We start from the raw sequence: 15955 nt of genomic DNA, 5'->3' as shown, positions 1-15955 counted from the left end.
ACTTCATACAGTGTCTCTTATACGCTTTTCCTCCAGATACTAATAGATTTTCTTTATTGACATGCCTTTGCTTATACAGTGCCAACATGTTTTGCTGTGGCATACAGAGATTATCACCAATTATATCAGTCCCCGTCAGCAGTGGAGCTAGCAATCTTATTTTCCTAACTCGAACGACGAACAGTAGGGCCAATGTTATAGGAAGCTCTACTCAGTAAAGAGAGACTATTTATTACAACCAAATGGGCCTTATGATTTTCTTCATCATCCTTGCACTGACCCTACACTAGCTTTCCTGCTTTGCACCCTGCCAACCATCCACCATCAAGGGCACCTCAATTACCACCAGGTGGGAGTCCCCAAAAGGCCCAGGGTATGACACAAAGTGTCGAAAAAGTATGCCCTTCTTTCATTGCATGGCCCCAGAGACTGTTAGAGTAAGGACAGCCAATGTAAACCACCATTACTCCTAGTGCCCCAACTACTATTCCCTTTCTCCTGGCTCTCTCCACCTGTGGGTCGCTACAGTCAATACCCAAAATGCTATGTTTGGAGAGAAGTCAACAACCTATGAAGAGAAGCACACCATCCCTGTCTTGTAACATGGTGGAGGACCTCTGTGTTCTTTTTTTATTTATTTATTTTATATTTGGGGAAGGCAGATGGGGTGAACCACTGCAGCACAGGGAGGTTAGTGCTAGGATGGTAAGTGGTAGGATGAATACAGTACCGTATCTTATCATTAAATACTAGAGGACAGTTCTGCATTCTTCAGCCTGGAAGCTGTACATGGTGGGACTTGGATCATCTAAAATGACGATGATCAAAAACATATGGCCAAGTCGATGCTTCAATGGCTGCAGCAGAAGAAAGTCAACAAGTGGCATTGCAGTCTCCTAAACTCAACATCATTGAGCCACTGAATTGTGCAGTGTACAGTATGTTAAACAACCAAAGAATGTACAGGATCTGAAGGCTTTTTTCCAAGAGCAATGGTCATCTTTACCACTTGAAAAAAATTATGGCAAATGACTGCAAGCCATAATTAATGCAAAAGGAGGCAATGCATGATATTTGGAACTCAGGGACATCAAACCTATGAACAGCGGCATTTGACTACTTCAGTTATTGCTACGGCTTAATGATTGTGATTTTCTGTGATGCAGAATAGGTCAAAGTGAAACAGACAAAAGAACGTCTAGAATCATCACAATCAAAAAAACAATGGACCTAATGTATCATATAGTTTTGCCAGTTTTTTGGTGTGAAAAAGTTGCAACCTGCATGTTTACAACTTTTTCAGCTCCACTTGCCCAATCTTTTTTTTTGTGGCATTTATCTGCTGCTACCACTTTCCCGAAAAGGGGCCCATGCCACATTTATCTTCTTTTACACCAGTTTTCTGGCTTAGAAGAAGACTAATCTACACCATGATATTTTGGAGGTTGAAGTTCTTGAAAATGATTTGAAGGTTTAAGGTTGGAGGTTGACGTTCTTGGAGGTTGAAGTTCTTGAAAAGGATTTTTGCTCCTTTCTATTAGGACTTTAACCACCTGGTACAAGGATGGTTAAAAAAATAGGGCTCTTTTCCCTGTGGGGTGAAGTGTAAGCTTTGCTCTAATATTGAACTTAATAAAAGATTTACTTTTGTACCAGAGGAAGATAGTGAACTTTATAGTCAATCATATTTAGATTGTAGTTCTTTATTGGTCATTTATATTTTTCAGTGCCTGCTGTAATTTGATTTCCAACTGTTACCATCCGTCTGCATGAAAGAGTGAATTAACATTGCAATTACCAAAAATATAAAGTTTCAAGAAATTAATGCTTTCTAGAGATGTTGAGATATTTAATATTTAAAGGGGTTCTCCAGGCTTTTTAGATAATCAACCTTTTCTTCTGTCCTGTGGAAGAAAAACTGTTTAGTTAGTACTTAGCCCTCCATCGCACAGCCAATGCTGCCATTTCTGCTGCACTCACGCAGGCTTCGGGCTCTTCCGCTTGGGTCCTGACCGAATACGTGACATTTTCTTCCTGTTCAGCTGCTTAATAGTAAACCAAAGGCATTAGGAATGAACATGAAGTATTAAGTTAAAGGGCAAGTCATTGACAAAGCAGCAAGGGAGGGGCTAACCACAGAACGGATTGGAGCTTCGGTGAAACAAGAGCAATGGTCACACCCTAATTGCATGAAATACCACATTTGCATATTAAGGGGTAATCCCATGATTAATGTAAAAAATGAACATTAGGGATCAGATAGTACATGACAATCTCTTTCTAACAAAGCTATATCCAGCCCTGTACTTCACATGGATCCAGAGATCTCCCCATTCATTGCTATGCTACACCTATATCAAGCTGACAGACAGCTCAAGGGGAGTGTCTTTTCTGCTGCAGCTCAGGGGGCGTGTCTCAGCTCTCCCTATCACAGCTCAGGAGGCAGTTGAAGGATGGAACTGAGCATGTGCGGCCTTCTCAATGAGCCGGACAGAGAAATAAGAAAAAAAATAAACAGTAGGTGGCGCTATACAGATACATTTTAATTGAATAATTCAGTGGCTATCCAAAATTTTTGATTACATGCAATTACAAAAGTACTATTATTTTTTCTGTAAGACAATCCCTTTAAGAAAAAGTATCATAATTCGGACTTGAATCCACAAAATAAAAACACAATTTTAATGAGGTGAGCTACAGGTATGTGTCTATGCAAACAGTTTGGCGGGGAGGTCACTGGTGACCGATTCCCTTTAAATTTGCTGAAATAATGTTTTATGGAAGTGTTTTTCTCCAGGCTAATTTTAGATGTTTATTTGCACACTTTTTGAGCTGGCATCATACCTTATGAGGTGTAATAGATCACATAAACCTGTGGTTGGCAACAGCATGGCAGAATGCCCTCTAGTCTATAGAGAACAGTAGTTTCATTCTTGAGGGAGAAGACATTCAGAATGAACCAGGAAAGTAATTCTCACAAAAATAAAATGAAATCAGCTAAAAAATGGGAAATCTCTAAATAGGAATTGAATAAGGTAAACGGGTAGCTCCATTTATTAATTCAACCTCCAATTGTGCCAGCATTAATGAAACTGGTTACAAGTAAATGGCTACAGTTTAGAAAAGGAAGATTCAAAAAATGATTTTTTTTTTAACATACTCATTTTAATATCCCCTTTTGGGTCTGTTTTGATAAGAAACATTCAGCTTTGTTTTGACAGAAACCGTTCATACTGGCTTGTGAACACAAAGTAGTGCCGAAATGAGACATAGTTGGCTTTGGCCGCAATACCTTTAGGGAGTGTTCACATGCTGATGATTTGTATCAGAAATTTCTGACTCATTACCCAGAATGGAACTTGCAGAAATCGATGCACATTCAGCAGAAACCACCGCATTCATATGTCTGGAACGAGTTTTCGGTCACAAAATAATGCTCCAACAAATCTGCTGTGTGTGAATTTATCTTTAGATATGCTAAAGGAGTCTGCATGTATTTCATTTTTATTATAATTAATACCATATGAGTAATCCCAATATTTTTGAGAATTGATGAAATCTAAAACTTTACATACTGTATATACTGTGCATGCTTTAGGCCTCGTGCACATAAACTATATCTGTTTTGCAGTCCTCAAATCGCGGATCTGCAAAATACGGATGCGGTTCATTTGCTGTCTGCTTTCAATGGGTCCGTGGTTCGCATTTTGTGGACATAATCTATCTTTTTGTGAAACCGACATATGGAGGCAGAAAGCACATGGATGATCCGTGTGCTCTCTGCATCAGTATGCCCCTTCTGCAAAAGATAGAACATATCCTAATGAGTCTGCAAGTGCTGCATCTGTACTTTGCAGATCCATGATTTGCGGGCAGCAAAACTGATACAATTGTGTGCATGAGGCCTTATAGGAAGAAGCCTTTCCATAAAAAAATAATAATAATGCATAATTGTTAAATAGGAAAATGATATTTTGTGGTAGGGTGCTGCATTCATATGTTACCTAGGTTAGGAGACTATTCCCTATTTTCTCAAAATATCTTTCACAAATGTTAGAGGCTAATTTGTCAGCAAATCAGCAATGCAAAAATATTGTATTGCTAAATCGCCCCTAAAGGTTTTGCAGGACAATATGGGGGGCACGCTGTGTAAAATACAAATATGCAAAGAGTTGTCTTCCAAGGAAAGAGACCCATCTCACTAGAGCCACCTTGTGGAAGTGACTCCCTATGAGTCAAAATCCCACTTTACACCCTCAAAAAGTCCAAACGCTGTCAGGTTCCTTAGAGGACCAAATAGAAAATATTGTAGTATTCATACCCTATTTTCCATTTGGTCCTCTGAGGAACCCAACAGGGAGAAACGCATCAGGACTTGTTTAGGGTGTAACAGGGAACACACAAGGGTAGGTTCCAGTGCAGGGTCCATCCACCATCAGGATAGTTCCCTGTGGACAAGGGTAGACAAGGATACTATAGGGACAGTTCCCTCCCTGCCCTTCCTCTGTCTTCACCATTACATCTACCTCTGGGTTACCCCTGGTTTTTTGTTCTCTGGTTGTACAATTGACCTGGCCTGATCATAATCTGTTGGTTATGTGTCTTGGATTTTATTCACATTTATTAAAGCTATGTTTTAATTCCATGCCCTCTGTGATTAAAAAACTAAAACAAATGAATGTGAAAAGATAAAAAAATAATTTGAACCTATGACAAAACATAAAATGCAATGATATTTGACTGATGTAACCCGAACTTCGATTTGTTCTTCCAGTTTAAATATGTCCACAAATTAGGTGCTGAATAATTTCACAATACATTTATACAAGTAGCAAAGCAGGTTTTTTGATCCCTTGCATATGCATAGATTTAAATTCTAAAATTGTTTGCCTTCAGCCAGTTCAGGAGTTTACTGCATGTTTATAGTAAAGCATGCAGAAAGCTATTATCTAGCTCCATTGTGTATTCAGGTAATTTACAGCTCTGGATCGGGAAAACTCAGCTTTGGTCGCTATAAAGAAATATTAAGAAATGAATGTTGCACCTAAAATGTTTAAAGATCAACATTCTGAAAGCTATAAATGCCAATATTGCAGCATAATAGAAAACCTGTATTATGAGTGGCAAACTACATCTGTGAAAAAAGTACAGCTTGGTGAAACAAGAATTATCCAAACTACTAGAGGAGATGAAACCAATCCTAGCAAGTCTGTATGTTTGTCAGAAGATAACCAAACACAGTTAATATGATCGTGACCTGGTCTGTTTGTATTTACTACTATGCATTCACAAGAACAACTCACGTACCACTAGGGAATTTGGACATTATAGACATCAAATCCCATTCTAGCTATCACCCTCTACGAGCCAGTATAGAGTGCTACTCCTGGTGCGACAGAGCTGGTGCCCGCATGTAGTAGATTGCTGGCCATTACATTTTTTGGAATAAAGGCCCTCTGAAATCATGATCAGCTTTGTTGACAAACTTGTCTGCCGAATTTATATTTGTAAATATTCAATACAATAGTCTGGGACCTCCTTATACTAAATAATATAAAACTTAACTTTTACTTAATTATTCAAAATGTCTAACATTGATATAAAAAGTGCTCAACATATTCAGTAGTCCAGGTACAGTAAAGGTTCAGATAGCTCTGGCTGGGTATAGCCAATTGTGTTTAAAATAAATCAGTGGCGGTTTTTAAGTGGAAAGACAGTTTAGCTGGTAACTGCCGGAGCACCACCGGTCTGTTTCTGGCATTAGTGCCGAAATTCGGTCTGACAAACACCGCTGCAAGCAATTCTGGCACTAATGCTGGAAACAAGCCAGATCCCCAACCGGGTCACAATATAGTCAATGGGCTCCATCGGGGAAAGTAGCATCTGGCTATGTCGGATGCTATGAATTTGGGCAGGTTTTTCCTCTACTGGAACAGTTTAGTGCTACTGCAAAATTAGCCTTTAATTGTAATTCCAGTTTCAGCAAATACAACTCATTTAATGTGTGACTGTCATTCTTTTTTTGTAATATAAAGGGGCAATGATAATGACAATTTTTGGAATATATTTTTATTACTGAAAATGTACAAGTCCATTATAAAAATAGCTATAAAGTAGTCCTTTTTGTGCAGTAGCAATGCTCCCTGTCTTCTGTTTAGTTAACTGTGGAGACATGCTCCACATTGACTGCTGCTGCCCTCATTGCCTCTCTCTGTCTATCTCTCTATAGTTATGGGGCATCATCGACCATTACATGGAGAGAAAAATAATGGGAGAGAACTAAAATTCCCAGCATTTCTAGGATGTTATAATGGTCCATAGTTAGCTGGGGGCCAGGAGTTCCTCCCACATGGTGACATTACTCAGGTTCATCACCACTTCTATGCACTGCAGAACTCTGTCTTGGTGCGCAAATGGTGTGAAATGAAATTGGCTGAAGAAGAGTGAGAAAAGCAGGAAAGCAGATGATAGATCTCAATGGAATGGGAGAGAAAGTGTCTGTGGGGACCAAGGGCAGTGATTCCTATAGCACTGTAAGCACATGATCTGCCTGTGTTGCATCAGGCTAGTTCACTTAGCCATTCTGTAGCCGAAGATGGAGGTGGACTATGGTGAAGACAAGGTTCTTTGCCTCGAAGATATCTCCTAAACTGCTATGGCAGCAGTTTGGAGAGCACTTTGTAGACATAGCCGTGTGAGTAATATTGATTACATGCATTTGTGTGATTTATGTTTTTTCAGGTTTTAGTTCCCCTTTAAAAGAGAGCTGTATTCAAGATAAGTGTACTTCCCTTTGTATTTTGTTATTCCCATTTGCTTGTTGTTTACTAGGCCTCAGGGAGACGCTGGTTCATTAATCTGGGAAGGAATCAGTGGTCTCAGACCCTGTCACTACTCCTAGGGCTATATAGGGTTACTAGGGCCTAGTTTTATGTTGTATGAATATTCCCACCTTCAGGGTTTATTCATACTAACAGGAGTCAGGGCTAAGTTTACGGTTTCCTAGCTAGTGACCGTTTCCCTTTGCCTAGCCGTGAGGCCTAGTTTCTGGTCATTTTACTTCTGTTGTCATTCTATGTACCTCCCCTCCCCCTACATTGTGACATCTATGCTGTGGACAGTGGATAACTTTCAAACATAGCATAACCCGTTCAATACACACTGGATTTGCAAGCCTTTTTAACTGCAAACTGAGCAAAAACTGGCATCTGACAAGTTTAATTAATGTAATGTATTATCCAGCAGAGAGGACAATAGAGCAGATAACTCAGCCAAGATGCCCAAAGCCTTAATCAGAATGAAAACAGAAAACAAAAATAAATGAAGACTTATATACTTGTTTTTCCAATAATTTACTTGTCATATAAACCGATTAAAGGGTGATTACCGGATTGGAATGCATGAGCAAGACAGATGAGTTACACCCTTCTAAATATCGTTTGATGATCTCTTATCTCACAACTCACAAGTGGTGCATAAGTTGCATACAAAAGGGAGATTAAATGGCAATGATTAAACTCTGGTCCCCCATACAGTCTCACCCAGGACAGAAGGATCTAGTGTTTGTTTCTTTATCCACACCAGTTTTATAACCTTTTGGCCATTGCTCCACTCTCAATTTTTTTTAATTTATGCTTTTTACGACTAACTAAATAATTCTCTATGCCTAAGTCTCTATAGTTCTCCAGAATGGCCAGACAGGATTGGAAGGGGACACAGTCAGTGAAAAAAGCTCCACCTCAGGGCTTTATCTGCCTGCCCTGTACCCTACTTTATCTTGCCACCATAGAAGACCAGCTGCTGCTCTCCTGCCCTTGCCCTTCAAAGATTAAATACCCAATTGAGCACCCTGTAGTTGCTGATGCCCAGAGCAGGGCCCGACAGAGATGTTACCTACATGTCCATTCATCTCCTGAGCTCTTTGTCTATGTCATCCTTTTAGTCACTACTGTGAACAAACTACTGACCCCCAACCTTCATCTGCCAACAATTCGGACTGCAAAGAAGCCACTCACTCCTTGGCTATTTAGTGTGGTGAAGGCTAAATCAGTCAAATGCTAGTACAGTGGCCGACATGTCCAGTGAGATAGGACATAACCTTCACCTTAGCATGATTCATCAACAGCGTGGCCTGAAGCTACCTGATTGACACCCCCTCACACTCAGTCTTCCTATAGAAGCCTTCAGTGCTAAGGGGTGTGAGACCTTTGCCCCACCTAGTTCTGGCGTCAGCACTGAGCAAACCCTAAAACAGCTGTATGGGGGTTCTTTCCCCTTATCAGTGCAGAGCAGGGTATCGGTTGACTAGGTTAGGTGCCTTTAATGTAGGTCATGTTTTGTAGAGATGGGCCTAGGGAGTCTTATAGGCCCTGTAATGCTCTCTGGAACTAAGTAAATGTAAATTAGATCACATCCAGGAAGAGAAAGTTGCCCCCTTAGTGCCATCTATTGACTAATAGGGTAGCTACCTCCAATAGGTGGTGCGAAATGAAGTAGCTTTCCTCCTCCTCATGAGTGCTGAGTTACATTTCCTTTTCCCACTGTAAGGCCTATTATAACAAGGCAGATGTGGATCTGTTGTGTCACTTGAACAGATTTGGCTTGGGGCTACTCCAAAAGGTGTGGTGTTCCTGGTTTCACTCTTTAACCCCTGTATACTGCCATAGAAGAAATAGCAGGCCGCTACCTCTTTCAGTAGTCTTTGTTCAAGTGACTGCTGGCCCACTGGGGTCAAGAAACATTATTGTGGTACACCAAGGGATAAGAGTCTCTGTTCAAGTGACTTCTGACCCACTGGGGTCAAGAAACATTATTGTGGTACACCAAGGGATCAGACAAAACCATAGTCAGGGGCAGGCCAAGGTCAGGGTAAGCAGAGTACGTGCAATTTGAGAAACAGTCAGAAGTCAGGGTGGGCATCTCAAGGTCAGATTAGGCAGCAAAAGGTCAAATCCAAAAGTCAGGCAGAAGTCAGTACATTAAACTGGCAAACAAGCCAATCTTTGCAAAAAAATAGTGTAGTAGAGCAGATTACTCAGACACCTTCCCATATGGGGGGCCACCCATTGGCTGGTGAACATTAGCGAGTGCATCCTACGGGCTATGAGAGGCATTGCCAGGAAGAAGCAGATGGGGTTACTCTGGCAGTCGGGACCCCCGGAAAGGAAGAGAGGAATGCTGGTGTGAGCAGACCACTGGAGCCATGGAGTGGATAAGCATAGCGATGGCTGTGCCCACCATAAAGAGAGAAGTGGGGGGCATGGACTGCTGTCATAACACCTATAAGACTCCTAATTCCAACTGGTGGTGTGGTCTTAAAAGGAGAAACATTACGCTCAGTTATGATAAATGAGGCCAAATAATGTTATAAGTCCATATAAATTCTATACATGGTGTCCTTTATTTTTTTTGCAGGCTTCAACACAAATAACTATGCATACAATTAGACATATTAGGACTACTGAAGAACATACTATAGCAGTTATTGCTAATGTGCTAATTTTCCCATTGGAATCTTTAGAGGGTGTATTTAATGCAGATGTTATCAGAGTTAGTTTGTGTGCAGTAGTGAGCTCTTGTCTCGTTGTATCTGCATTTGGTATAGAAGTAGTAGGGGGTGGCAGTGGGACATTATAGAAAACAGATTGGGCAATGTTAGACCTGTCTGATTTCTGCCCCATTTTGTCTATAGCAACTATTGCAAAGTAAAGGGTAGTGCCGTTTGCTATGGTGATAGTTTCAGGTACAAATAAAAAGTTTTCCTTAAATCCAGCTGGCTGTGGGATGAAACTGTCAGTGTTCACCAGTGTGCTGGTTTCAAAATGGTCTCTGATTCTCTGTGGGTCAGTGTTTATTCTCAGTTCATATTTTGACGCTGAAAAAGACAGAATTACATGCATTAAAGGTACTGTGAGTTAAGATATTCAGCATTATGTTTTATTCCAAATTTTGTATGTTTAGGAGACACTGTGGCTTTGTTTCGGTAACCCAGCTTAGTACAATTCTATCATAAGCCATTTATTCCACCAGAACATGTTCTAAGCTGTTGGAGGAAACTGGAGCACCTGGAGGTAAGACCATGTAAATATGAAGACAGCATAAAAGGCTGCACAAGTTGAGCCAGAGCCAGAATAAATCTAAGAATTTGAGCACCGGACGCTGTGTTAACCTCTGAGTTGGTGCTTTTTGTCACACCACAAGCATACTAAACATGCGTCTGAACTTTTAAGAACTTTCTTCCAATGTAACAGATAGATGTACATAATTTGTACTCGTATGGCAATTAAATTATAATTTCCAACCAATCTCTTAAATTTGCAAACCAAATATACTGATACAAAACCAAAACAGGCCTCAATAAATCAACATTAAATATACTGATAGCTTCTTTGTAGCGAGATCACAATAATTAGCATAATGGTAACTCCTGAAGAGTTAACAAAGATCTGGACTGATTTAAGGAAACCACTTTACAAAATATAAGAAACAGCACGGTGGCTCAGTGGTTAGCACTGGTGCCTGGCAGTCCTGGGTTCAAATCCGACCAAGGACAACATCTGCATGGAGTTTGTATGTTCTCCCCGTGTTTGCGTGGGTTTCCTCTGGGTTCGCCGGTTTCCTCCCACACTCCAAAGACATACTGATAGGGACCTTAGATTGTGAGCCCCATTGGGGATAAAGTGATGCTAATGTATGTAAAGCGCTGCGGAATATAGTAGCGCTATATAAATGCATAGAATAAATAACAAATAAAACAATTTTCTAAATATTAAGAGTCTTACAGAGGTTGCGTAATCTAGGTATTGATGGCACTATGCCATCAGTGTCAGATAGGTGTGGGTCCCACCTATCTTCAGAATGGGCCCCCTGAAGTTAAGGAGCATGGTCACCCTCCATTCACCACTATGCCTGCGCCGTACCTGTCTTTAATCGGCGCAGGCGCACTGAGAGGCGACCGCTCTCTCGGCCGCTCCATCCTCAATGCGCCTGCGCCGGGTGTAGATGTGACGTCATCGGCGCAGGCGCATTGAGGATGGAGCGGCCGCCTCTCAGTGCGCCTGCGCCGATTAAAGACAGGTACGGCGCAGGCGCGATATTTGGAATTCAAACAGGGCCAGCAGAGAACGATTCCGTTCCCTGGCCCTGTCAATCACAATGCGGAGGGGGCGTCATTAGGATCGGAGGAGGCGGCTGCTACCAGCAAGTAGCCGCCCTACTTGCTGGTAGCAAGGTAATTTACATATTATAAAAATAGCTTTTTATCAAATTCTACTGAACCAAAATGAATATTTAGCTTATGTATGCAGAGCTCGCAGTATAGGGATTATTATTAACCAAAAAAAATAAACGGTTTAGTGGGCTGACAGAAGTCCTTTAAATATGCCATCAAAGTTTGAGACAAGTCAACTCCTTTAAATGAGTTTTCCAGGATTTAACAATTGATGACCATTCCCTAGGATAGATCATCAGTATCAGATTAGCGGGGGCACTTCCAATGATCAGCTGCTCGGCACTAGAAATAGAAGCTGGAACTACCCTCTGTCCATTGTGTAGTGGACTGAGCTAAATACTGCAGAACTGCTCCCATTGTAGCTGGCATAAGGGGCATTTTAGCTGTCATGGGGGCATTGTGGCTCTTGATGTTGGATATTGTGGGTTGCCTGGATAACAAATCTTGTCTGTCATGGAGGGCAATCTGTGGCTGTAATAAGGGGATGTGGTATAAAAGCACGAAGTCAAAAATGTTTGTATCGGAGATGAGCATCATGTCTGGAAGATGCCTTGATGTTCTCGGCCGAATAGAATAGACAGGGAAAGTGATTGATTGTCGTTGTACTTTATTGGCTGTTTATTCTTGGTCAGTACTGTATTTTTGTGCCTATATTATGGTGGTAATAGCTAGTCATGTTTTGCCAGTATTATAGCATTAATATTTAGGAGTATACTATACAGGGGCGGACTGGTCATAGACCCTATAGGGAAATTTCTCCAGCCACAGGTGCCCTCCTGAATTCAACTGTATCGCCATCTTCAGGAAGGCTGTGGTGTTCGGTTCTTCTGGAGCTGTATTTTGTGCTACACTACAGTATTGCTGCTCTGACGACATCTGTTGCCCCTGCCTACTTGTGTTGGCCCTGCCTTCTGTCAATTTGAACCCGTCTACAACATGGGACCTCTTTTCGTTTTTTCCAGGGCCACTTTAACTACTTAGTCCGCCCATGATGCTATACATGATTATGATAACACAAATTATTTGTGGGTGGGAATAAAATGGGTCACATATAGGAGAAAACACAACATGACTCAACTAGGTAAGTGAAGTGTTGCCCATGTCCGCCCAGAGGAGCAGGACAGTGGCAGGCACAGGCCACCAACATGACAATATCACAATAGCTTACCTGGTTGAAACTCACCTGCAGTGTTAAAACAGCTTCCTTAAAAGGGTTCTCCAGGAATGACTTAAAATGGCCATCAGAAAACTGTCCTAGAATCTGAGCAAGACTGGTTGTCTCCACTTGCAGAGTGAGGGGGCGAGGCCTTATTACAAGCTACACTGCTCTACAATAGATGGTTTTAATCCCACCTATTATGTAACATCATAGCTGAGCAGCCTAACAGGAAAACTCTACAATATTTAGTAATATTCAAGTGCCAGAACTCACCCCTTTAATCATCTCTGCAAATGGAGGCAACCAGTCCTCCTCACATTCTAGGGCAGGTTGCTGGAGGCTATTTTAAATAATTCCCGGACAACCCCTTTAAGTGAAATCAAAGCGGCTGGTCTGACTGAAACCCACTTGTGATGTCACTGCAGCTTCCCTCCCTGAAAACTACTTGTGATGTCACAGCTGCTTTCCTGACTGAAACCCACTTGTGATGTCAGTGCATGTTACCTCACTGAAATTCACTTATAATGTAACTGCTGCTTCCTCTATTGAAATCCACTTGTGATGTCACTGCAGTTTTCTTCGCTGAAACCTAATTTTGATGTCACAGCTGATTTCCTCAGGTCACTGCAGGTTACTTCATTTATAATGCCACAGGTGCTTACCTGCACCATCCCTTTGATTTGCTCCCCACTATTTGGTATGTGCCTGGATGCTGTTGAGGTGGGTCACAGTGGAAGATTTTGTGTGGGTGGGCTGGTGATGGAGTAGACGATTGACATCTTTCTTCCTATATGGTCATAAATATGAGGACTCCCAAGTGTGGGCAGTATTTTCAGCACTGTCGAGTGCATGGCCCACACTGGAGTTGCTAGATAGCGTTATTAGCAAAATGAATGGATCAATTCAAGTGATGGTAGCAATACAGTTTTATCACGAAGCACTATCTGTAGCCAACCTCTTTAATAACCTTATTTTAAGATGTTCTTCACAGTCTCACATCTGGTACAGTACCTTGTCCTTGGTCCAGATCATCCCCAGTTGCTGTCCAAGACAATATAGTCCTGAATTGAACTAATCTTGCTTCCAAGTCAGATATTTTTTCCGGTGTGTGAATATCGGGCAGTACCCCTGAAGGTATATTGGACACAACAAAAGAACCACCAGATGCTGCCCTACTAAATGCTCCAAAGTTAAGCTGTAGGTCCTCATCAGTAATATTAGGTTTCGGTGGATTTAAAAAGATCTTGTCTGAAAGATAAATTAAGAAAAATCTATAAATCAATTGCTCTATATTGTATTATTTTCTATAATAATATGTAAATTTGTCAACTCTACTCTGCAGAGCACTTATTGTTGGTCTAATTCAACATTAGGATGCTGTTTATCATTTTGGTCACAGAGGCTGTTTTAATTCCCAGTGTGAAAAGAGAAGCTTATGGGTCTTTTCTAACCGGATCTTCTTGACTTTTAGAGGTAACCTGACTGGCAGATTGGTTGTTCTATGTTGATAACACTGATTTTGGCTTATAACTTCCTAATTTAGCATTTTTTGCAAGGCAAATAAGGCTTCATTTTCTCATTCAGACCCTCGCTGCGATCAGAGAGGGAAGGGGGTTAGGGAGTGACTCAATTAGAACATTAAACATTACACTGATGAGAGCAATGTTCCTATGTGGACATCATTCTCTACACCTATCAAAAGGGTTACTGCCACAAGCCAGAATACAGCCGCATCCTTGTGGACCGAGACGTGGGAAGGGGGGGGGGGGGGTAAGATAGTACTGACACTTATGTAATTGAATGGATCATTTTACTGAGATTCACTTCCCCCATTGCATCCGATTGTTGTATATACTGTGACCCAGTGGGAAGAGGGGGTTTTGGGTTTGGGTGTGCAGTCACCAGCACAGCCCAGCAAAGGGACTACCACCTCAGAAACTAGGATCATTACCAACAGGTCCCCTGATGAGTTGGACTAATGTCCAACGAAATGCGTTGGGACATTTACTAGGACTAAAAGAATGCAAATTTTTGGGACATTGACTAGGACCAAAAGGATGACATATTGGTAACCGGGCCCTCCACCACAGTGTGACGAAGCTGGGCAGTCTCCATTGCTGCGCAGGGACAGGGAGGGCTTAATAGGTGTCCACGGGCAACTGTGGGATAATCCTGTGGATGGTGTGACTGTCGCTTTGAGGTACATCCATTGTAGGGAGAGACTAGTTGTGAGAGACACAGTATTAGTCTCCCCACATCCCTAGCTCCTGGTTACCGATGGCGCAGCGAATGGTGTTTATCATATACATTTAGGGATTTAATTATTATAATAAAAGTTAAGTTTTAAGGTATCTATCCAGTATTGTATATTTTGTACAACTCTATGGTACCGTTTTTCTGTGGGCAGTGATCAATGCTCAGTTTGGTTGTGTTATAAAATCAAAAGAACAATAGAGTTTTTATATTGAAACATCAATTTTTGTGTACTCAGCGTGCACTCAACTTTTGCATATTCAGCTTGTATCCAGCATGCACTCAGCACTTTTATGTATTCAGCAAGCACCTGGCACTTTATGTACTCAGCTCATATCCAGCATTTGATGTATTGATATATGCAATATTGAATTATTACCTCCTGTGTACTCAGCGTGCAATATACCTTGCTTGCACCCAGCACTTTCATGTAATCAGCTGGCACCAGGCACTTTATGCATTTAGCTTGTACATAGCATCCAGGGTTTAGCATCTAGTGCATGTACACATGCTACATACAATCAAAGGAGGGCCCTCCATATCTTAATTGCATTCTTTTAATTGTATATTTTATTTTATTATATTTTTGATCAAAAGGTATTTTAGTAGTACTATCGTGAAATAAAAGTTTATCCTTTTACAATACATTGTCCATCTCTCTGCCCCATATATATATATTTTTACAATCGGTTTACATCTATTTTTATTCCGCGCAACACCAAATGTGAGTGTGCCTTCATACATCTAGTTTATCAACTTTATAAGTCATTTCTCTAGCTCGTGATCAATGTAAAGGGTAAAGAGTGCCTCAAGGAATATATTAAGAATATTTATTTATAAAATACAATAAATACATAACCACAATATGGCGGAGCAACAGTCTAAAAACAAATATAAAACAAAAAAACAACAAAATTTGCAGTCCAGAAATGTGTATGTAATCGTGCTCGGGGCCTAGCAACTAATACATATCTATATATATTGATCCATAAAATCATAAAGAAGCAAGAGTCTGCCACTAATTTTAAATGGAGAAAACCTAAAAAACAGTGTACACTTTAATGAATACATCACCGATGCTGTTCACTATGAATCCGTCAAATTGGCTGTCTGACAGTATATTCTTTAGGCCCTCTCTCCACATTCGAATAATCTTCTAAGCTGATTTATGATCAATTTAAAGTTCAAATTTACTTCAGGAAAAGAGAGAAAGGGAATGGAGAAGACAGCCAGTCTACAGTGAAACATAGAAGCAGCAGAAGCCAAACAAATCTAAATTTTTAATAAAAAAAACATTGCAAAAAACATTTACT

At 40.8% G+C, this 15955-nt stretch overlaps 1 protein-coding gene across 1 annotated transcript in view; it reads right to left on the bottom strand.

The window, feature by feature from the left end:
* Positions 1–1418: 1418 nt before the first annotated feature.
* The window catches only part of LOC122944210 (calcium-activated chloride channel regulator 1-like), a 63159-nt gene continuing 48622 nt past the window's right edge, over positions 1419–15955 (bottom strand). The window contains exons 10-13 of the mRNA XM_044302433.1: positions 13401–13637; positions 9646–9874; positions 9390–9540; positions 1419–1553 (exon numbers count right to left, since the gene is read on the bottom strand). Of these exons, the coding sequence (XP_044158368.1) occupies positions 1419–1553; positions 9390–9540; positions 9646–9874; positions 13401–13637 (752 nt within the window). The remainder of the gene's footprint in view (positions 1554–9389; positions 9541–9645; positions 9875–13400; positions 13638–15955) is intronic.

The sequence above is a fragment of the Bufo gargarizans genome, chromosome 7, assembly GCF_014858855.1.
Source record: "Bufo gargarizans isolate SCDJY-AF-19 chromosome 7, ASM1485885v1, whole genome shotgun sequence".
NCBI classification, from domain to species: Eukaryota; Metazoa; Chordata; class Amphibia; order Anura; family Bufonidae; genus Bufo; species Bufo gargarizans.
The sequence above is the reverse complement of the archived record's forward strand: the minus strand, read 5'-3'. Positions and strand labels throughout refer to the sequence as shown.